Below are 25,529 nucleotides of genomic sequence, written 5' to 3'. Positions count from 1 at the left end.
TTACAAAATATTGATTTTTGTCCACTTTGGCTTGCCATACTCTTATTTCATCTATAAGATGTGCAATGGGGCAGTCCCTAGCCCTGAAATATGCGATATATGAGCGTATGAACTTACTAATTTTATTGTAAAAGTTCCCAAACAAGCACGACATAATTATACATCGGAAGTTCCGAGATGATGGCTTTATTGTCTTGAATGGATCAACTTTTAATGCTATTTAAAATTGCTGATAAAAAGTAATCAATGGAACCAAGATTCTAGCGGAAATCTAAAGAATGTAATCCAAAGACCCAGCATTGAAAATAGACACACATAACAAAGAACATAAAATAACCAAAATAATGCATACAAATTAACAGACGTAAATGAGCAACTCGGACTCCACTAAAAGCTGGGTGCACCGGTAGCGTAAGCGTCCTCTGCTTTTCTAGAAACACCGCCGAGTTGCTCATAAAAAGTCAAATCCAGGGTAGACGAAAGAGGAAAAGAAAACCATGACACGTAGAACATATCAGTTTTAATGGTGTAGATGGATACACCGTAACGATCCACGAGTTCGTGATGACGACCTTAAAACTTCTGTATAGTGATGACTTCAATCTTGAAACAACATAACCCTGTTCCAGAATCCTAATTAAACTCTGTTTTACCATATGAATGTTTTATTCGTAATGAATATGATTTTACTGAAAACACTCGAACTGTCATGATTAGTATGTGTTTGTATGTCAGATGCACCGTTACTCCTATTCCATAGTCCCTATACCATATTAAAAAAAAAGCAAGTCACAAATCACTGACAAAATGGCTGAAGTATTGAAATCCTGAAATTTCTCCATAAAAAGGAACTGCACATATTCAACATGTAAATTAACAATGCGCAGTTTCCATTTACTAGTATTTGTAGGTACAGAAGTGTGCTACACAGAAAAGCAGGTTTGCGAAGATGCTTGATTTCCTCATTGATAACATATTTGTCAAATTTGGTGGAGCTATTTTTCAACAAGTTGGCATTCAAGTGGGCACTAACTGCGCTCCTCTCCTTGCCGATTTGTTTTTATATTCATACGAGATTGAATTTCAGAATTTCGTAAAGAATATAAATATAAAAGATGCGAAATCCTTTAACAGATATATTGTCCATTAACAAACCTTTCGGTAAATCGTTACCTTCAATACATTACCAGAGCTCGAGATAAACAAGACAACAGTGTCATCTCAGCACTAAAATTATGATAAAAGAGATTTCATTTTTAATATTATAAATTTTCCTTAACTGTGCAGCACTTTACCTTCATCTCCAACATATGGTGTTCATATTTCATAATTGATTCGCTACGATCGAGCAAGTACTAACTACTCCGATTTCCTTGAACGCCATAAATATCTGCGTAACAGACTCCTGAATCAGGGGTACGAGGAAATGCGTCTCAAAGGGTCTATTCGTCCTTAGATATCAGTCCTTGGTTGAAAAATACTCCGTTTCCTTCTAAAATAAGGAGTAATGATTGTTTTTTGTTGTAAATTGTTCTTTGTGGTGATGTGACCGCCGATTTACTGATTATGACGCAATAGCATGCAAATGCTATTTAAACACCACGCAACAATAAAAGAGGGAGGTTCAGTGCGCTGTAAAACCTATATTTAACCCACCATTTCGTTTGAAATGCCTGTACCAAGTCGGGGCCATTGCGGTACGAGCTGCTCCGGTGGTGCAATATCTATTTTGCCAGATTTGGACTGAACTTGATAATGGATCAGATTAGCGTCCGGTAATTTTGTTATCACCCTCATTTCAAGATCTATACAGTTATACCCAAGTAATTGTGTGGATGCGGAAGCGTCTACGGACGACAATGGTGATAGTGCAATACCATTATACAACCTCAAAATTTTGCAGTCGTATATAATTGGCTAAAAATACAAAAATCCATCAGTGATTTTTTTGGCAACTAATTGATTTGGTAATTTGGAGGTATAAGGTTACCTGAAAATGATACGAGTTGAGTTGATGATTAGGAATGGTACATGGGGGTTACTACTGTATTTTCAGAAAAAAGGTGTATCGTTTAAGTCAACTTATCAGAAGCTTGAGTATTGCTAGAGATACAGGTCGAAATGTGTTCACCAAAATTGAGCGGCTACAACAGCTCACTAAGCAACACTAATAGTGAATCAATAGTCGAGTTTTCAGATTAAAAAACATGTAAATATTAATCCTTGTAGTCTTAAAAAAGATCAAATCACGAAGTTTAAAAAGCCTTTGATCCAAAAGTGTATCATTTGTTTGAGACCATTAAATATCCTTTTTATTCGCTAAATATTACACGTAGCAGTGAAACAAGAATAAAAAACTATCCGAAGTTCACTACAGGTAACTCTATTAAAAAGATGAAAAATGTGCAATTACTCCAAAAAATAGAGCATTAATAAAACATTAGGTGATACCTGCCACGTAATGGTGATTAAATGGGTGATGCAAAATGTTCAAAACTCAAAAACTTTATTTTGGGTTTTACTGAAAATTACACTTAACCTGTATTTTATTATACTTAACTGTAAAAAAAATAACTGATCCGTTCTCATTACAATTATCCTCATAATTCCTCGCAACTTCATGTGTGGGGTGTGTAAAAATATCCAACAGAGACCAAAACCCAAAACAAGGAGGACTGTTTAAGTTATATGGTTCTTTTACCTGTATAAGATAGGTTAAGTATCATGTTTTTCAAGGTCAAGAACTCAATTAAGGAGTCTTCCCATCATTTTGACACAATTGAAATTTTCGACCTACGAAGGAAACAAATTTGTATCTTTCATAATAAATACTTTTCCTAAAATTAACTAAAAAAAAAAAGAGGCTCCAGAGAGCCTTAATGCCGGGGAAATGCACTGAACACAAGCTAAGTGGTTCCTGAGTATAGCTTTTTAAGGAAAGTTAAAAAAAGACGAGTTCCAAAGTGATGGCAGTATCTTTTGTCTTTTTATGGTACATTTAATTGTCTTAATTCAGAAAACATAAATGTTTCTTCTTCTTTTTTCTGGCAATTGGAGTGTTTTCTTACTTATTCCTCCAGATACGATATGCACAGAGAATGCCAAAATGTAAAACATAGGTCCCTTAACATAATTTTGAAATAATTGAGCCTTTTAAATGATTTTTAACATTCTATATGGATTTTGTAGGATTGTTCTCTAATATGCGTACTACTAAAAAACCGGTAGACAAGATTCTTATATATTTATATAAAGAACAATTAACTAATATTCTTCCATATTTCAAAAACAAAATTGAGGATCACTGAATTTTTCTCTCTCTCTCTCTATATATATATATAGATATATATATATCTTAAATAATGTAAAAATATGTTCAAAATAGTTTCAAAGATTTTTTTTAAATAAAAAACTGAAAAAGGTAAAAATTACAAATATGAACTATAACAAGAGCCTGAATCGCTCAACTGGTTCAATTTTGCCTTTCAAGGGCAATCAATTAAACAAGAAGTTGTCCAACAATTTTGACTCGAGAAAACTTTTGATAGGACTTATCATATGGATCATTTCAGTAAATGAAAGTCTAAATCTATCAGTTTTCAAGACGTAGGCTGAAAACTGTAAAAAAAAATTATGCCTGAAGACTTTTGTAGTCCTAAATATAAGGATCATCCCAGCAATTGAAAGAAGTTGGCTAAACCTAACAGTTTTGGAGATATATGCGAAAAACTACTGTGTGACCCCTATGTTCTATTTTTAGTCACAGTAGCCATGTTTTTCTACCGATAAAAAAACCCCACTTCAATTCTATGCAGTATACCCCAAGGAACACTTACACTCAAGTTTTGTTTCAATTGGTAAAATAGTGTCAGAGGAGATTTTTGAAAGAAATAACATTAAAAATATCAAAAAAAGTGCAATAACTCCAACATGGCTGAACAGATTAAAATGAAAATTTGACCACAGATATATCTCATCATGCTGAACACTTTTAACCCTGCCAGAATTTGGCTAAACCTAACCGTTTTGGAGGTATATGCGAAAAACTACTGTCTGACCCCTATGTTCTATTTTTGGTAATGGCGGTCATGTTTTTCGATGGATCAAAAATCCCCACGCCAGTTCTATGCAGGATACCCCAAGGAACATTCATACCAAGTTTGGTTCCAACTGGTCAAGTAGTGTCAGAGGAGATGATTTTTGAAAGAAATAACATAAAAATAGAAAAAAAATGTTGAAAAAGGGCAATAACTCCAACATGGCTTAATAGATTAAAATGAAAATTTGACCGCAGATAGATCTCGTCATGCTGAACACTTTTATCCCGTCAAAATTTGGCTTAACCTAACCGTTTTGGAGATATATGCAAAAAACTACTGTCTGACCCCTATGTTCTACTTTTAGTAATGGCTGCCATGTTTTTCGATGGATCAAAAATCCCTAAACCAGTTCTATGCAGGATACCACAAGGAAGATTCATACCAAGTTTGGTTCCAATTGGTCAAATAGTTTCAGAGAAGAGTTTTGAAAAATTGTTAATGACGACGACTGACGCCAAGTGATGGTAATAGCTCACCTGGTCAAAGGCCAGGTGAGCTAAAAAGCCCTTTCCAAAGGGAGATAATTGGGAGAAATTCTTCCAAAGGGGAGATATAAACATGTTTGTAATTTTTACCATACCAATTTTTATGTAAAAAATTGTTGAAAATATTTTGAACATATTTTTACATCATAGCACTAGTAGTTAATTGAAAATATATATGTCCATATTATTTTGCAAGATGACACAAAAGATTGCTCCTTCTAAAAGGTATTATCCACCATAAATGTACCACAGATGTAGTGTTAATCAATAAAGGAGCCACTGAATTATGAAATTTCGAATTTGTTATAAATATCATTGACTTGACATTGAAATAAAAATTTGATTACCAAAATTGACTGTCCTTACCAAAACTGTACAGTGTTACAAAGGGCTTGATGAATATATGTTTTTGAAAGTCAACAACACAGAATGTTTACATTATCACAACATATTTATTGTTAAGTATAAGTCATTTGAACATGTTAGATTGCCCATTACTGTTATTTGTTATCAGTTATTTTTCATTACACAATAGAGTACAATCCTGGAACAAATATAACAACAACAGGGTTTAAAATTTTATATCAAAAACTAAGACAATATAACAAGTTCACTATATATTTTATGATAGGTAACATATTTGGTCAAGGCATTTTATCTAATTCGGTTTCTTCTTTTTTTTCTTTCTTTTGAACCCCATCCTTATTATAATACAATACCCCAGCACCTTCTAGAGTTTCTTTAAAAAAAATGTGATAATCTGTTACTTGAGATTTTTAAGTAACAAAAGTTAGGTAAGAACAAAATGTCTAGTGTGAGTACAGCATATTTTGGCGATTGACATTACAAGCTCGTTAAGATCTATGTAAATAATTTAATAAATTAATTTTTTTAAAAGATTTTAGATAAATCAATGTATGCTACAAGTCTAACAATAAAACTCTGGGGTCTTCAACAGCTGATTTGATTTTCTTTAAGAATGTCACTGCTTCTCTACCATCAATAAGACGATGATCATAAGTCAATGCCACTACCATTATAGGGCGTATTTCTACCTAAAATAAAAATTATATCATGGTAAATCAAGGAATGGTAGTAGGGACATTCATACAAAAGTATAATTCAATTGTATTTTTTAGAAAAAAAATTTGTGGTTTCAAGTAAGAGGATCAAGACTGCTGAAATACATTACTTTAATTTGGATAGCAAAGTCAAATCTGTCTCTTAAGTGACCTTCAAATGGAGTGCAAAATCATATTCACACAAGACAGGTGTGCTGCAGATACAGGTTAATTTCATAAGGAATACAGTACAAAGAGTATTTAAATCACAATCTTCTTATGACAGGTTATTACAAAATACAGGTGGTGGCTAAGACAGGTCATTATTAAATACAGGTGCTTGCTAAGACGAGTATTACTATATACAGGTGGTGGCTAAGACAGGTTATTATTAAATACAGGTGGTTGCTAAGACTGCTTATTACCACTAAATACTAAATACAGGTGGTTGCTATGACAGGTTATTACTACTAAATACTAAATACAGGTGGTTGCTATGGCGGGTATTACTAAATACCGGTGGTTGCTAAGACAGGTAATTACTAAATACATGCGGTAGCTACGACAGGTTATTACTACTAAATACAAGTGGTTGCTAAGACGGGTGTTACTAAATATAGGTGGTTGCTAAGATAGGTTATTACTAAATACAGGTGGTTACTAAGATAGGTTATTACTAAATACAGGTGGTTGCTATGACATGTGTTTACTAAATACAAGTGGTTGGTTATACAGGTTATTACTAAATAACGGTGGTTGCTAAGATAGCTTATTACCAAATACAGGTGGTTGGTAAGACATGTTTTTACTAAATACAGGTGGTTGCTATGACATGTGATTACTAAATACAGGTGGTTGCTAAGACATTTTACCACTAAATACAGGTTGTTGCTATGACAGGTTTGACTGTACATTAAAACGCACCAGTAAAAACAAAATCGTTCCAAGCATCGGTAAAGCTTTTCCTCATACTTGCATGAAATACAAATTCATAGGAAAAGTTTGTCATTTTAAAAATATTTTGTGATCAACAATGCAATTCTGACTATGACCATAGGAAATTTATATTGCCTCACCTTCCCTTTAATAGCTACAGGTTTATCGTTTATAGCATGCATCCCAAGAATGGCTGATTGTGGTGGGTTTATAATAGGTGTACCAAACAGAGATCCAAATACACCACCATTACTGATTGTAAATGTTCCTCCATCCATATCTTCTATTGCTAAACTACCTGTTCGAGCCTAAAAAGCAATTGAAATTGTAATTTCAAAGTAGCATCTCCAGTTGAATTTGGCATTTCAAGGGCAATAAATTTAACAAGAAGTTGTCTAACAATTTTGACTCAGGAAGACTTTGGTAGGACTTATAAGGATCATTTCACTAATTGGAAGTTTCTATCTATCAGAGTTTTCAAGATACTGCTGACATTTTTCACCTTTCAGGGACAATAACTCTTTACAAGGAGTCATCTGGCAACTTTCATCCCTGAAAACTTTTGTAGACTTTATAATAAGGATCATTTCAGCAATGAAAAGAATTTGGCTAAACCTAACCGTTTTGGAGATATATGAGAAATACTGTCTGACCCCTACATTCTATTTCTAGTAACAGCAGCCATGTTTTTTGACATATCAAACACATGCATCCCCACATCAATTCTATGCAGGATACCTCAAGAACCATTCATACCAACTAGTCAAGTAGTGTCAGAGGAGAAGATTTTTGAAAGAAATAACATTAAAAATAGCAAAAAAATGTGAAAATAGGGCAGTAACTCCAACATGACTAAATGGATTAAAAAAGAAAATTTGACCACTGATAGATTTTATCATGCTAAACAATTTTACACCTGTCAGAATTTGGCTGAACCTAACAATTTCGGAGATATATGTGAAAAACTACTGTCCATGTTCTATTTTTAGTAAAGGCGGCCATGTTTTTCAATGGATCAAAAATCCTCACATCAGTTCAATGCAGGATACCATAAGGAACATTCATACCAAGTTTGGTTCCAATTGATCAAGTAGTGTCAGAGCCAAAGAGTTTTGAAAAATTGTTAACGAAGAAGAACAACGGATGCCAAGTGATGGCAATAGCTCACATGGCCTTCATCCAGGTAAGCTAAACTAGAGGCTCAAGAGAGCCTGAATTACTCACCTGGTTAACTATTTGCTTATTTGAAAAACTTGAGGAATGAGACAGGCTAAGTTAAATCAACTAAATTGTCAAAGGCAGGAAATGCTTTTCATAGCATTTTCATGACCTGAACCAGAATTTTGCTAAAGACAACAATTTTTGAATTTTTTTTCAAAAACCAGTCTTATGACCACTAAGTTCCATTTTTAGTATAGGCAGCCATATCTATTCACGGATTAAAAATCACAACAGTTATTTTGAGCACAATACACTTAAGAACTATTATGCTTATTTTCATTCAATGATCTTAAATGGTTTTAGAGAAGAAGATTTTCAAAGTTGTACATGTGAAAAAAAACAACAAAAATACTGTTTCAGTGGTCATAACTCCTACATTAGTCAATGAATGGTTTTGAAAAATTCGGCATAGGTCCTTCTCATGATGCTTAACAATTTTACCCATGCTAGAAATTTGGTAAAGGCAACACTTTTTGAGTTACTCACAAAAAACTGCCATCAGACCCCTATGTTCTATTTTTAGTAATGGCGGCCATTTTTTCATGCATCAACAATCCCAACTGTCAATTTGTGTGGGATACCGTAAGGAACATATATGCCAACTTTCATTGAATTCTGTGCAATGGATTTTGAGAAGAAGATTTTCAAAGTTGCACATGCGAAAATACAAAAAAAAATTGTTTCAGGGGCCGTAACTCCTACATCAGTGGACCAACCATTTTGAAAATTTTGGCATAGGTCTGTCTCATGATGCTGAACAATTTTACCCACGCCAGAAATTTGCTAAAGGCAACGGTTTTTGAGTTATTTACAAAAAACTGCCACCTGACCCCTATGTTCTATTTATAGTAATGGCGGCAATGTTTTTTCGTGAATCAACAATCCCAACAATTATTTTGTGTGGGAGACCCTAAGGAACATAAATGCCAACTTTCATTGAATTCTGTGCGATGGATTTTGAGAAGATTTTCAAAGTTGCACATGTGAAAAATGCCAAAAAAAAAAAAAACTGTTTCAGGGGCCATAACTCCTACATCAGTTGACCAATCAATTTGAAAATTTTTACCCGGCCAGAAATTTGCTAAAGGCAACGGTTTTTGAGTTATTTGCAAAGAACTGCAATCTGACCCCTATGTTCTATTTTTGGTAACAGCGGCCATGTTTTTTCATGGATCAAATCCCAACGCTCAATTTGTGCAGAACACCCTAAGGAACAATCATGCCAAGTTTAAAACCTGTCAGTCCAGTAGTTTCAGAGGAGAAGATTTTTTAAAATTTGGTGAGCCACCCATATAAGTTCTATTGATTATCTCACAAAAAGTGAAAAAGTCAAAAGGTACGGTAAATGTATTGATTTTCATGGATTCTGTCTAGTGAACATATTCCCAGGTATCAATTTCGCAGTTTCAAATCAATTATTACCCTTGTAGTATTAAAAATCGCAGTAACTATTCAGCGATTTTGTTACCCTTCTATTGCAGCCAAATATCAGATGTTTCCCTGGGAAAAATTTCCCCAAAATATTGAAAAATATTATTCCCAAAGGGAAGATAAATTCCAAATTGTCAGGCATTATTTTTTTAAAACCAGGTAAAGTAGCCAGTGAAATGATCTTCAAGATGTGATTTCTTGGCCCGGTAATTTATTCACTTCTGGGAAATGTTTTTTCGACAAGTCGGTATTGGTTTTCAGTTCAGGATCGGCATATGACGCTTTTCTGTCCCCTGTAAAAAATAATTCCCTATGTGTTGAAAAAGAACAGCAAAATTTCCCCCAAGATAAAGGGTTGGGAATGATTTTAAGCAAGGAACAAAATCAGTGTTATTTTTTGTGCTTTTCTATCCACTATGAAAATAGGGAAATTTATCACATCATGAAATTTTATCTGTTTACAGTCATGTTTTTGTGGCAATTAATATTGGGAATGCAAGCAATTTCAACAATTAAATAAAATTTCATTCCCTAAGAAAATCCCCTGAATCCTAAATAAGTCTGATACAGTTTTGTTTTACCATAATGGGTTTATATGTAAGTAGATGGAAGTAATTTATTTTTAGTACATTCATGACCAAACAGGTGATGAAAGCTTCAATTTGTTGGTTAAAATACAGTTAGAAAATTGAGATAAAATTGGCAATAATTCTAATATATGAATTTGGCTAAACCTAGTGGTTTTGGAGATATATGCAAAAAAAAACATCTGTCTGTCCCCTATGTTCTATTTTTAGTAATGACAGCCATGTTTTTCGACAAACAAAAAAAACCAAAAACACATCAGTTTTATGTAGAACACACTAAGGAACATTCCCACCAAGTTTGGTTCTGATTGTTCAAATATTTTCAGAGACGATATTTTTGAAAGAAATAACATTTAAAACAGGGGAAAAATATAAACGAGAGGCTCTCAAAGAGCCTGATTCACTCACCTAACAAACCATACCCTATTAACTATGTAAGTAAAGGTATCGTGCTTTGTTACCATGTTTGACAAAAGATTGCTGAAAATAAGCATATACTGAAGAATGCTGAAAAGAGTACCTAAGGTACTGTAAAATGTTGAAAATGCCTTCAATTTTTTTAGAACCTCTGGAATAAATCTGGGCAGGGGTCCCCCTATGCCCTGTTACTCAACCAGGTCTGAGGGGGCATTAGCCCAGTATAGACTTGCTGAAAAAGAACATAAAATGAAGTTAAACCACAGCTATCCAAAATTTTCATCATTTGAAAATGGCTGCCTAAAAAATAAATTCAATACTGCATGTAAACTCAGAATATCATGTTTATCTTTAGGTTAGCTTCATTTTCATTATTCTTCTGTGGTAGAGGGAAAAAAAAGCCAAAAAAAAAAAAGCATTTTGACCACTATATACTATTTTTAGTAATGGAAGCCATGTTTCTTCACTGATCCAAAGTCCAAAAGGTCACTTTGTGCAGGATACTGTAACACCAACTTTCATTGAATTTTATGCAGTAGTATCTGAGAAGATTTATGAAAGTCATAGCATCAAAAACAGCAAAAAACATCCAAAAAGGGTAATAACCCCAACATGGGTCAACAGATTTTCACCATAATTACATTACAGATAGATCTCATCATGGTGAACACTTTTACCACATCAGAATTTGGTTACACCTAATGGTTTTGGAGATATATGCAAAAAACTGCTGTCTGACCCCGAGTTAAAAAAACGAAGGCAATAACTCTTACATGGCCTAACAGATTACAAAGAAAATTTGACCACAGATAGATCTCACCATGCTGTACACTTTAACTGAGTCAGAATTAGGCCAAACATAATGGTTTTTTAGATACATGTGAAAAATTCTGTCTGACCGCCATGTTCTATTTTTAGTAACAGCAGCCATTTTTTCCCATGAATCAAAAATTCCCACATCAGTTCTATGCAGAATGACCTAAGAAACACTCATACCAAGTTTGGTTCTGATTGGTGTAGTAGTTTAAAAGGAGAAATTTTTTTGAAAGATAAAACATCAAAAATAGGGAAAAAACGTCTAAAAAGGGCAAAAACTCCAACATGGCTTAACAGATTAAAATGTAAACTTGACCAGAGACAGATTGCATCATGCTGAACACATTCATCAGATGTCAGAATTTGGCTAAACCTAATGGTATTGGAGATATGCGAAAAACTTCTGTCTGACCCCTATGTTCAATTTTTATAATGGCAGCCATGTTTTTCAACTGATCAAAATATCCCCACATCAGTTCTATGTAGAACATCCTAAGGAACATTCATACCATGTTTGGTTACAATTGGTCAAGTGGTGATCGAGGAGGAAAATTGTTAACAAAGACGACAGACACCAAGTGATGACAATAGCTCACATGCCCTTCAGCCAGGAGAGCTAAAAAGTGACAGCAATGCTTACAAAAGCCAAACATTCACAATATTAGTGTTGTATTGCAGTAATGTATACATGTTTCAACTACCTTTTCACCTAATTCTGCTATAGCTCTTTCTATATCTGCATAATTCATACTTCCTACATTTCTTATCACTGGTACAACTAAGCCCTGGAACCAGAAGTAGAAGTCCTTAAGAAATGTTGTTTATTTTAACAAATTACTCACAATATATTGTACTGGTAGCTATGATTTAGTAAGTAAACCTGTTTAAAATTTAAAAGGATGTGATATCCAGATCAACTCCATCAAAATGTTAAATATGCTAGTGTTAACACTAGCCAGAGATATCTGTTCCTTTTGTGTTTTGGTTAAAAGAACATTTTTTGAGTATTCCTAATTCAAATAATTTGAAGAGAATATGATAAAAGTCTTACCTTAAAATGAAGTACTTGTTTATGATTCATGTTATACAAACCAGAAGTGATAAAATTGTTAGTATCAAATTTGTTCCCAATGGAACATCTCTAAGGAAGTTACCAACATATTGATATAGTTCACAGTATCACAAATAGAGCCAAAAATTCCATTGCCATTGTTGAATTATAGTTCTGACTTATGATATATCAACCATAATCCACACAGGATGACCAGTGTACCTTAGGAGTGGAAACTGCTACAGAAATATCAATGTAGTCTCTATATAAAATTTCTGATTCATCTATCACAGCATTCACTGCAGGTTGATCAGTCAAAGCATAAGCTGCTGCTTTCACAAAGGCTGACATAAAGCCCAATTTAAGTCCGTATTTCTTTTGAAAGGCTTCTTTATATTGATTTCTCATTTCTATCACATTACTAAAAAAAAGCAAGACAAAATCAAATATTATTATATATATTATTATTTCACTTTATTTGCCCCTTACAAACTAGTAATAAGAATAAAGGGCATTCAATTGAAAGGTGTGTACAAGAATATCTTCAATAAAACTGTTACTGTTGAGTTATCATAATTATAATATCATAACAGAGACTTGGTGTAACTTAACAGTGCCCTTAAAAAGTAAAGTAACATATATACTCAAGTATAAGTCGATCTGCCTATAAGTCAGACCCCCCCCCCTTTTCAGTCCAAAATTTCTGGAACCTAGCCTTGATCCACTTATAAGTTGGACTAATTTCTGACAGCTGCATCGCTAATACTCCTTATAGAATGAGTATACCTGCTTGTTTTCATAGCATTAATTGTTGAAATAAATAATTACAAGCCAGACTGGAGTTGTTTTTATAGTAGTAAGTAATTAAGCTCTTGACAAGCCATGTGAATTGTTTTTATACAGCCATTTTTTCATTCATTCTAATTTTAGTATAACCAATAACCCATATTAAAATCACAAATATAGAAAACAACAAAGAACAAAACTGAAAGTTAAAGATAATCAAACAACTCATTTTTTAAGATACTTCATTAAGTAAAGAAATTTTACCTTGAGGTAAAAGAAAATCATAGAAGAATTTTCATACATAACGAAAATATTGAATACTTTTTTTACAAATTATAGTACTTTATTGGGTCATGTTTCTATTACACCTTCGGGTTTTTGGCTATATGAGTGTACACACATAAAAATCAATATACAAAATGGGTGAGTGGAAATAAGAATAAAATCATAAAAGGCCAGTATTGTGGCAAAAATAAAGACTAAACAGCAAATATTCTTTTACTGCATCATTTTAGCTGTAGAAGGTAGAAGATGAAAACAGGTTACCTAAAACTGACATTTAAAATTAATAATATTGAGGTAAATGGCACCGGTGTGGCTGTTCAATGTTGGTGTCACACTCATGTCAATTATCAAGCTTTTGACATTTTCAAGCTGAAAATTTTAGTTTAGCTAGATCAATTCGATAAGTCGAAACCTTTCCCAGCAGTTAAAAATTTACACTAAAAAATCTGACTTGTAGGCAAGTATATACGGTAATCTATTGCTGTAATCATATCTATCAAGCCTTTAAAGGAAAAGACCATGTTATTGTGCAGGTCATAAATATCGAAACTAATCTGTTAAATGTTCATGAAAATTAAATTGAAACAACAAAAATTCCTTTTCTTAACTAATGAATCAAGATTTATAAATAGGGAATTTGAATTTCCTACGCCTATGGGCGCCACCGTGATCGGTAGAGCAATGATGTCACAAAGTCGGTTTGTAAAGTGAAAGTAAATAGGTAAATGATCATGATGTCCGTTAAAATCGCAACTTTGGGGCTTTCCCCCCTATAATTTCAACCCAAAATATACAGAAGAAAAGATTAAGGCACAACATGGAAGCAAATGTCAGACAACTTTGACGAACAACAAGATTTGCAGCTATAGAAGACTACAGTATGTCTGAGGAAAATCTAACGGCTACTTCTGAGGAATGTTCGTGCTGCATAAAAAAACTTTAAGAATATTTCTCTTTTATCATTGAAGTAATCATAAGTTTGACAAGACAACATGTTTCGGTGATTAGATAAACATGATCGTAGAAATTTTACGGAATATTATTTGTTTACATATTATTTGCAATGCTTGTATCAATACCAAACCGACTTAGTGACGTCACGAGCCAATCTGATCTACGAACCTCATATCTATTTCATTAAATGTGGTTAGCATAGCACATTCATTTTGAGCCGCTTTTAACCTCTGTGATGTTTTCTGCCTTATTCTTGTCATCTTCACCTATAGGTTAAAAAAAAAAAAAGGATATATATATAATTTTATAAAATTAAAGCCACTAGAAATCCAATACATAAACCTCCTTAACTGATTTACCAATTCACATAATTTTTTTTTCCTGATAGAATCTTGGTTTGAGGTCCTGTATTGATCTTTTCTTTAAATTATTATATACTGGCTTAGCTTTCTAGGAAGTACTCTGACATTGTAAATTCTGGCAACACCACCCACCATCACACACCATGTAAATATACAATCTCAATTTTTTTTTTAAATCAATATATCCTCCTTTCTGTTGTGGTAGAGGTTATATGGTTTCCAGACCAAGAAGCCATCAAAATAATAATGGGTATTATTGACTAACGTTGGAATATTGGCCTAAATATGATCAAAACTGCCAATACAATACAAAACACAAAAGTGTGCCAATATGGGATATAGCCGTCCAATACAGCTTTTACCCGTCCAATACGTCATATTAGACTGATTAAAATCCTTATTGGCCTAGTGTATTTGACTAGTTAGTCAATAAAGGCATAATTGTGTATGGTTTCCTATACTGGCTGAGTTATTGGTCCTTGGCTAGAAATATGGTTAGCCACAGACCAATAACTAAGCCAATAGGGAAAACCTTACGCAATAATACTATAAAATCAAAACTGTGTCAAAAGTTAAGAGTAATGAAATATCAATTAATACCCATTTCATTATGGGGCAATCACCGATGCACATTAAAAATTAAGTCATAACATGAAATTGCGTGTGCATACCCCCATTGGTACAGAAGTTGTTATCACACAGCAACCAAAATTGCTTACAACATATACCCCATCAATATGAAGCCACACACCAAATTTGTAATCAATTCATTTATTGGCAGCAGGGAATTTTTGTAACAAAAATTTTCCCAACATTCAATATAGTGAAAATGGAAAAGTCCGCAATAACAGAAAGTTGATGGCGGAGAGCAACTAAAATGCCCAATCTATATGAAGCTACTTGAAATTAATCCATCCATTGGGAGCTGAAATAATTCCAATAAATAATTGGATGGACAAGGCCATTCCAACATACATTTGTACCACCCACTCATGAAGTGGGGTTATAAAGAAAATAACTATATTAGCTAGAATTGTCTCTGCCTGAAATTTTCTGACACAGTGACGCTAAAAACGGCAAAATCAAAAGGTAATACACAATGATTTGCAAGAAGCTTTGCTTTGTTCTTCATATATTAGGTAAGAGGTAGAGGGATAGAAATAAATTTCATGTATATATTATAGTCAATCATTAAGTCAGCAGGCTGACTTAATTTTGTCCTAAATATTTATTTACTATATAGCTATATACTATATAGCTTTAATAAAGAACAAGAGCCTGAATCGCTCACCTTGTTAAATTTTTGCCTTTCAAGAGCAATAACACTAACAAGGAGTTGTCCAATAATTTTGACTCAAAGAAGACTTTGGTATTTATCAGAAAGATCATTTCATCAATTGAAAGTTTCATTCAATCTTTTCAAGGTATTGGCTGAAAACTACTAAAAGCATAATTTTTTGCCTTTAAAGTATAATAACTCTAACAAAGAATCAGGTCTAAATAACCACTTCCTGGTCAAAAGGCCACCCCCTATGTAGTACCAAAAACACACAGAACTTAGATCTATGCATTGTAAGTGCATTTTTTGTGTATATTCTGATCAAAAGTAGTCAAAATAAAGAACCTTAGCGAGTGCGCTCACATACTCCACACGTTTCCATGTTGGATACTTGCATATATTCGTTTGTAAGAGATACACATGTAGAAGGACCTGATAAAAAAAGGAATAAGAGTGTTCTTAGGCTTTAAACCTGTATCTTGTAACTAAATTCTGTTACTCAGAATGGTAGATTCAAACTCCAGACTGTGATTTCTTTGAGTTTTAATTAATCCAAAGTAAATATCATCATAGCAGAACAAAACATACACTGACCTATAACTAATCATGGTGAACTTGTATACCAAAAATCATGTCATAATGTGCAAGCGTTTAGGAAAAAAAGTCTGGAAAAACATTTATTTCTGTGAATTTAGCTAAGTTCAAGGCCCGTAATTTTGGCAAAAAACCATCAGAGTGGAACCAACTACAAACTTGTCCTGTAACTTATCATGTTCAATTTCTGTACTAAAAATGATGTCAATATCTGCAAGCATTTAGAAAAAAAGTCCAGAAAACTTTTTTCTGTTAATTTTGCTAAGTTCAAGGCCTGTAATTTCAGTAAAAATCATCAGAGCAGAATGAAACGTAAACTTGACCTGTAACATATCATGGTGAACTTATATACCAAAAATCATGTCATTATCTGCAAGTACTTAGAAAAAAAAGTCTGGAAAACTGATGATGGACTGAAGGACGGACTGACTGACGGATAAACCTAATGGTTTTGGAGATATATATGCAAAAAACTACTGTCTGACCCGTATGTTCTAGTTTTAGTAACTGCAGCCATGTTTTTTGATGTATCAAAAATCCCCACATCAGTTCTATGCAAGATACCCCAAGGAACATTCATACCAAGTTTGGTTCCAATTGGTCATGTAGTGTAAGAGGAGAAGATTTTTGAAAAATATAACATTAAAAATAGCAAACAAACATTGAAAAAAGGAAAATAACACCAACATGGCTTATCAGATTAAAATGAAAATTTGACCACAGATAGATCTCATCAGGCTGAACACTTTCACTCTATGTCAGAATTAGTAAAGGCAGCCATGTTTTTTGAAAACAGTTCTATGCAAGATACCCCAAGGAACATTCATACCAAGTTTGGTTCTGATTAGTCTTGTAGTTTCAGAGGAGAAGAGCTTTGAAAAATCGTTAATGATGATAACAACCAGGGACACCATGTGATGGCAATAGCTCACATTGCCTATGGCCAAGTGAGTTAAAGTGGCATTTATCTAAGTGGATGAAATAAACATATAAAAGATGCTTGATTATTTTATGTTTGCAATGTATGTATCATCATATAGCACATGTAACTTTTATATTGGAGTGTTAGTGAATGATGCACATACACATTCACTTCTCCCTGACCACTCCCCACTTCTTCCTGGTGTCTCTCCTTGTTTTTCTCAAGTAGCCCACAGCAACATATTGGTGCATAATCAATTTAGTTGTTAATCAGTATTACAACTTGAAAATGAAATGTATTTTTACTAAATAAATCTGGCAAGTCACTTTTAATTTTTAATAGCAGTTAAGCCATAATAAAAAAGTCAATTATTGTATTTGAAAATCTATTTACTTGTGTTTTAACTAGGACAGCTGAATGTTTTAATTGTACATTTGTGTTATTTACATGTAGCTATAGCCTCTGTCAGATCAACTGGCAGGAAACCAATAAAGTAGAAAATCATATAACCTACTCTTTTCTCTGTTCTAGCTCCCATTACTGGGGCATCAGTTGCTGGTATTGGTTTGATGCTATCCAATGGCTTGGTACTGATGGGAGCTTTAGGAATGGGTTGTGGTGGAGGTGGTGTGGTTGGTATTGGACCACTTGCTGGTGTAGCTACTGGAGTTTCAGGTGCTTTAGACGTTACAGCAGGTGGTGGTGGTTTTTCAGAAGCAGCAACAGATTCAGGGGCTGATTCTCCTGGGGAGTCTAAAAAGTGTCAAAATAAATTAACACTCAAATAAGGCCTAAATAAATTTATGTGTTTCTGGTAATGTCTCATACAAAATTAGGGTCAGTGGATAGTTTTTTAAAATTTTTTTTTGCTGCTGAAAATTTATGAATGCATATATACATGATGTAGTCTTTATGTTGTGTAAATATGTATGTATTCTCAGGTATAGTGAAACCTGTCCAAACCTAACAGTAAAGGAACTTCAGGTTTTATTCAGTTTAGACAGGTGTCTGGTTTTCTTAGTGCCAATTACAATCAGACAGTTTCGGTCTTCTATAAGGTCTCAAAATAGAAATATACCAAGATTCATCTGTTATGACAAAGTCAAACTGTTTGCCTTATGAAGTTTTTATGAAGATTTTATTGACAATTTTTTTAAGAAAACTGGACTGCCTATTAAAAAGAAAATTTACAAAAGATTCTAATATAATATTATGACAGACAGGTATTATAGTAGAAAAGCAACTAGATTTTTCAGCCACATTATTATAATTGTAAACTGAATTGGCAATACAAGACAGATAAACCTATAAGAAGAAATAATGAAATTACTGAAATGTTATTTCAACCAGATTGTAAAGTAGAGACATAAACATGAACTATACATGCGTATTCAACCAACCACATATGTTTGAGATGAAAAAAAATTCTCCTTTAGACAATTTAGATGAGTTAAAGTCAATTCTACAAAAGATTTAATTTTGAAGTAACATATCAATTAATTCATGCATTAACCCACAATGTACTTACTTGATGACAGTTCATTAAATACAGGTGAGTGATCCAATCAGCACAAGTTACAATTTTGCTTCAGAGGTGTAAAGGACCAATTAGAGAAATTATGACTTTTGATTGGCAGGGGTCGGTTAATTCAAGTAAAAATTCTTAGTAATTAAGGGAAGGAATACAGAAAGAGTTGGAATTCAGAATTGAAAGGATTTGTTTAGACAGGTAAAATTACTACAGTTTGAATAGAAAATTATACAGGACTCTGAAATTAGTTCAGTTCAGAGTGAAATTCGTTTTCTCAGGATTAAGTTTACACAGTTTTCATATTTTTATGCTCAATAAATTTTCATGCCAATAATCTGATGGTGGTAACTGACCACTACATTGGAACATGATACAAACACAATAAAAGGCAGAATTAATGAGGGAAAACGACAAATTTCCAGATTATGTTAAATTTAAGTTTGCCTACATCACAGAAAAATAAGGGTCAGGGGCCTAAAAATGGGGTAGGTTACCAGAAACAGATAATTTCTTTTTGCCAAAAAGGCTTAGTATGGTGCAGCTTGATATAACTAAATTCAAATCCCCAAAAATTAGAACAAGTATGGACACCACACTGAAAAATGATACAATAGTTTTTTTTTACTGTGATTAAATGTTGGACAAGATTTAGACCAGGTGGTCGAAGAAGTTCAAAAATTTGCTGTTAGACATTTATACTATTATAATTAGAAAATCTTAGTGAGCACGCTCACATACCCCACACATCCCCATGTTGGATACTCAAGTAAATTTGTTCGTAAGATAAATACAGGTACAAGGACCCTGACAAAAAAGGAATTAGTGTTGTTTTTTTTAAAAAAGATTGCAACAAAATAAAATTTAAAAACATTTTTAAAATGATTTTTTCTTTATCTTTCAACTAAATTCTGTTACTCAGAATGGCAGTTTCAAATTCCAGACTGTGATTTCTTTGCCTTTCAACTAATCCAAAGTAAATATCATCGTAGCGGAACAAAACATACACTTGACCTGTAACTAATCATGGTGAACTTAAATACCAAAAATCATGTCATAATCCTCAAGCGTTTAAAAAAAAGTCTGAAAAACTTATTTCTGTGAATTTTTCTAAGTTCAAGGCAAGTAGTTTCTGGAAAAATCATCGGAGCAGAATGAAAGTGTAAATTGACCAGTAACTTATCACAGTGAACTTATATACCAAAAGTCATGTCAATATCTGCAAGGGTTTAAAAAAAAGTAAGAAAAACTGAAGATGGACTGACGAATGAGTCAAAAATATTATACCTTCTGCAACTTCCTTGCGTGGGGTATAAAAATAGGGGATGTGATAATATTGCCAATGAGACAGTCATCGACCAAAGGCAAGCAACTAAGTTGAAGATTATGCTTATTTCTAACCACTTTTGGCCTTTGAACTTCTTAAATGTAAGGGCCATGCCCCTTTAAAACCTTCTCTTAAGGTATGGCATCTAGTAGTACCACATCGTAGAGATCAGAACACTTTACTCATGTTATGTCTAAAACCCCCAAAAATGTTTTACAGTAAAAACTAGAAAAACCATGTGCAAGCTCACAAAGAAATACCCCCACTTCAGATTTCTATTAATTATCTACCTTTGGAGTCCTCCAACATCAATTATTTCCCTTCTGATATGCACAACTGCAAAATGATGCCTAACCTCCCTATCTTATTTAATCAAAATCCCATCAGGAGTTAAGGAGGAGTTGCACTTACATGGTTTTTACAATTTAATACCCTTAAATTTTTTTTTAAGTGGGTTATAATGTTAACATTTAAAAACATCTATCAAAAAGGGTATAAAACCTCCGAATAATTTCAAAAAAATCCAAAACTTTTGACTCTTGCTATTGTTTTAAAATTAGAAAAGGCTTGATTTCTGCCTTTTTCTGCTCATTATTCCTTTACGGCTAAGGTCATAATCCCAGTCAGATCCGGGTAAAATCATAAAAATCATAGTCATATACTTGAATCATATATTCAATTTTTATGAAATGCTTATTTTCTTTTCATTGAATAACTCATCTGGAAATCTAAGAAATCTTACGAGTTTTAGAGAAATTTATATGGTATCATAAGTGAACACTTGAATGTTTGATTAACCTTTCCAATGTGGCCAGCTATCACCCGTTTTTATCCAAAATAGCCATTCTTTATGTCCACATTCAGAACTTATTTAAATCTACAATTTGTTCACTGTAATCTCCTGAATCAGTTGGCCTGATAGATCTTGCTAGTAATAACAAATACATGTGTACACTTACAGGAATTGTCAAAAGGTGTTGAAACCTACTCACTGGAAGGTAATAAATAGTTGAATTAAGTTTAAATTAGTTTCAGAAAAATGAATCGGTCAGGTCAGAAAATATTGACTGTTGTGATATGGCACAATGCCATAACAATAACTTCCTCTCTTTTGCTAAACAACATCCATACAAAAAGTCACATTCATGCATATCTATTAAATTTTTCACTGTGGAATAGGAAATTTGTGGCATTTGAATAAACCTCTTATGAAAGGCCACCTCCCTTGACAGGTCACTTTTTTTATTCCCTATTGGTGACCACTTATTAGACGTTGTACTGTAGTACCAAAACTCCACAGACCATGTCAAATATCCTGGATAACCATCACTTCAATATCATGACTATAGAAGACAATGAGCTGACATCTTTAATTCTTCAAGATGAGCATTTTCAGGCATCAGACTTTGAATTATCTTTCTTAGACTGTTACATTTTCAGGCTAAGCATACCTACCAGAGAGCTTTAATGTAAACAATGGAGTTCCTGCTTGAACTGTAGCACCGTCATCTACTAAAAATGACTGAATGATACCACTTTTAGGGGCTTGGACTGGAACTGACGTCTGGAAAATTAGAAACTATTTGTTACATGTATATCAAAGTGATAAGATTTATGAGTACACTATATACAGTGAAACTTCTCCAAACCGGACCCTCAGAAAACTGGTCTTCCCTTAAAATCTGCTGTTTTCAAAAGTCCCGGCCAATATACCTTAAAACATGTGTGTTTTGTCTTCAATAGACCAGCCACTCCCTAAAACCATACCTCAGCCGGTTTTTCAGTTTTAGTTAAGTATTTCAAATAAAAACAACCTCTCAATTCCAGGCGCCCGGTTATTGTTCACCTATAATAAATGTGTCAAAAAAACTGTAAATGATTACATAATATTACGTAATTAATAATTCATTCACTGACCAGTTTGCATTTCATCAGTGGACAGATGATGATTGAAGGGGACAGTAGTTTAAACAACAAATATAATCCAGACATTACATTTTGTCTTTGAGTGGCTGTTAATTTGTATGTGTACACTCGTCAGGCAACCCGGGTCATTTAATAGTACGATCTTTACGATCTTTAACTGTCAATTAATGTGACCTGTACCCAAGCCAAAACAACACAGGGGTGAAATTATTGGACTTTGTTGATAGGTAATTTTCGAAAACAATACAAATAATTAATTACCATCAATAGCCCTTTGACCTTTAATACACATTCTTTCAAAACCAGGAATATAATTTTGTCGGCAGTACCGTTTATAAATCATTTACAAATGATTCAAGCTTTGAAATGTAATAAAAGGCCTGAAGTTTTGAACTGGCATAAACATGCCTCGACCAACAAACTGACAACGTGTAGGTTTATAGAACACATTAATGGAAACAGCTCTTAGAATGCATTGCTATTTTTCACAAAACCGGCCACCCATATAAACTAGTCATTTCCTCTTGTCTCAGGGGTGACTGGTTTGGAGAAGTTTCACTGTACTAGAAGTTGAGTTATGTAGATAAAATTCATGAAATGCTTGCTTTTGACCCCTAATTCAAAAACGATTGGACCACAACTCCCAAAACCAACACAAACCTTTCATTTTAAGTTATATACCTTGTAATTTTTTTTTAGTCCATCGACTTAAATTCAAGTAATTGCACAAAAATGACATGTCTACAGGACACAGATAAAAGCACCATATTATTGTATGAGTTAACAATTTTTTGCGGTCATATAAAAAGGTCCAAAAAAGCTAAATAATGCAATATAAGAGGTTGTCAAACAGAACTTGAAACCAGCCATCTTTGGCTTCATCAGTAAATTCAAATAATTATAAATTGCTAGATGTACAATGTAGAAAATTAACATAATAAAACAGCTAACCTTATCCGTCTCAATTTCACAGACAATTTCATCTTCTTTCACAAAATCACCAACAGCTGAAATAGAACAGATTTCTTGGATTTTATTCCATAATTGTTATGATGAAAATTTAACAAATAAAAAAAATAAATGCCAGTTTAACTTCAGAGATTGACTGACACTGCAAACTGACCAATTTCAAAGTTGAAGAGGAAGAACTGTCACTCAAATTGATTGCTTTTGTGTTTTTTTTTCATTTGATCTTTTGCTGTCATTACATTTAAATGAAACACTGTTTTTTTATCCATACCTTTTTCAAATCTAACATCACCTTCTGATATAGAGTCTGCAAATGGAGGAGTAGCTGCTGTCAAAACATCATCAACTGTAATAAAAAAAAAACAAGCTCTATTATTATATATGACTTCTACATCAAATAAAAATAAGAGCAAAATATGCACTTTTATATTGTCATATTTAGGATTAGCAATACTGTACTGCGATTTTGTTACTCTTTAAAAAAAACATCCCCTCTTAATGGATTTTAGAAGAAAATTGGCTAATTGGGAACAGAAAAGGCATGTGAATTTTGCATGATTTTAAATAATTTTGCAATCCTTAATCAGAAGTAAATTCAGGGTAACAAAATCAATGTACGGTAATATCATTTAAATTGTTAACTTACTACAGGACTTAATCTAGAGGGAGGAAAGGGCAAAAACTTCTTGTTTGTGCTCACTTCTTCCAATTGTCTTTGAGAAGGTTTTTGTAATAGATTACATAGACAAAAATGTGAAAATTGTTATTTTTCAAACAGAATTTAGTGTCCCCCCCCCAGAATTTTTTAATAGCGCTGTATTTAGAGCGTGTGACATGCCATTATTAGACATTGTTGTGAAACATGTTGCTGCGGGTTTGTTTTTCATGTTTGTTAACACTAACACTGACCTGTATATAATTTACTATGTTCATTATGTTTAACTGAAGCACTCATTGATTGCTGTAATAACTGCTTATATGCTTGGTTTTTTTTCATATTTAACACAAAAACAAATGCATCATTACATTCTTTATTATAACCCTTACTACATTCAACAGTTACAATATAATTATATTAATCAACAAAGATACAAAACAAAATGTTACATTCAGTGACTATTGTCAAAAGCACATTATATTTTCCTTAAGCATTGTTTATGATGTTACAGTCATATTGAATTAGCTACTCAGTGGCAAAATTCCGAATTTACTAAAATTTCTCCTTGACATCGATGTCTATATTAGGACCAGTTACTAGTAACATTTGTTCTTTGACATGCATTTATTTGGGTTATTTTTTAAATCATTATCAAATCTCTACCATATATATTCAGAATATGTAATGTTTGTCCAATGTTTTGATGAATGACTTGCAGAAATGGCGAAGATTTTCAAGTACCATTCGTCATTCATTTTGTCGGAGTTGTAATTTTTTTTTCGACAATTTTAATGATGTGGCGTTAATTTGATTAAATTGTAATTGTCTAAATAAATTGACACATATATTGCTAACTAAGAGTAAATTACCCCTTGCAAGTTATTATACCATAATAACATATTAGCCTCTAACAAATAAATCAAAATATAGTGGTAAACTGTTGGAGTGACTTCCAAACCATACAGGTATTATAGGATGTTTGAGCTCAACCAATCTATACAACATGCATATAATTGGATAAATCTGTTTAACTGACCCATTGTATGATGTTTAATTTACTTACAGTAGCGATTTGTTACATGGAAATTTCTCTTTATTATTAACTGGCTATTACAACAGTACTTTTTGGTAAACCTGAAAGATTCCAAACAAAATACAGAAAAGGTCTAAGTATGTTGTAAACAAATAACATGAACTAAACAAATTTCTTAATAGCAATAATGTACATTTAAGTAATAGTACTCCAGCTAAGAATCATGCAAAATGTGATACATGGTTGGAAAGGCTACATATTTTTATTTTTGATATTTTGTATAAAATACTATAGTAAGCAGAAATTAACATGTGTTTTTTCATATAATTCCTGTTCATATGAAATAAAAATTATATAGAATGTACTGTGTAATTCAAAATTAAGGGCGATAACTCTGCCAATGACATTGAAATACAAAAGAAACTGTTGGATTTTCAACCTGAATTATCTTCTTAGCAGACAGATTGGAATGAATAATTATACATTTCATCACATAGACCTATAAAGCAACTTAATAACAAAAATTAAAATGTGTATCACATTTTACATTATTTGCATGAATCTTACAGACTATTACTTAAATACAAAGACACTTTCTAATGAACTTTATGAAACTGATACACTACTGTACTGTACTTATTCTTGTACTTCACAGCTGTTTAATTTACATTTAACTTTTTATCTCTTTAAATATCGCATTGTAACGGCTGACTGACCTTAATTCAGTTATTGGAGAAACCATTCTCTATTATGTTTCAATTTGAAAAAAACAAAGTTTGCACTATGAAAGAATGAATATTA

The 25,529-nt window shown here is 32.9% G+C and overlaps 1 protein-coding gene across 1 annotated transcript in view; it reads right to left on the bottom strand.

The window, feature by feature from the left end:
* Window positions 1-5,017: 5,017 nt before the first annotated feature.
* The window catches only part of LOC148624271 (dihydrolipoyllysine-residue succinyltransferase component of 2-oxoglutarate dehydrogenase complex, mitochondrial-like), a 32,390-nt gene continuing 11,878 nt past the window's right edge, over window positions 5,018-25,529 (bottom strand). Inside the window, exons 4-13 of the mRNA XM_088566907.1 lie at window positions 24,759-24,829; window positions 23,309-23,383; window positions 23,020-23,075; window positions 21,598-21,706; window positions 17,802-18,040; window positions 14,299-14,396; window positions 12,328-12,526; window positions 11,756-11,839; window positions 6,723-6,890; window positions 5,018-5,640 (exon numbers count right to left, since the gene is read on the bottom strand). Coding sequence (XP_088423033.1) covers window positions 5,506-5,640; window positions 6,723-6,890; window positions 11,756-11,839; window positions 12,328-12,526; window positions 14,299-14,396; window positions 17,802-18,040; window positions 21,598-21,706; window positions 23,020-23,075; window positions 23,309-23,383; window positions 24,759-24,829 — 1,234 coding nt within the window. The 3' untranslated portion in view covers window positions 5,018-5,505. The remainder of the gene's footprint in view (window positions 5,641-6,722; window positions 6,891-11,755; window positions 11,840-12,327; window positions 12,527-14,298; window positions 14,397-17,801; window positions 18,041-21,597; window positions 21,707-23,019; window positions 23,076-23,308; window positions 23,384-24,758; window positions 24,830-25,529) is intronic.

Source organism: Perna viridis, chromosome 2, assembly GCF_037379345.1.
Source record: "Perna viridis isolate PV_CMFRI_1.1 ecotype Kerala chromosome 2, ASM3737934v1, whole genome shotgun sequence".
Taxonomy (NCBI): Eukaryota; Metazoa; Mollusca; class Bivalvia; order Mytilida; family Mytilidae; genus Perna; species Perna viridis.
The sequence above is the reverse complement of the archived record's forward strand: the minus strand, read 5'-3'. Positions and strand labels throughout refer to the sequence as shown.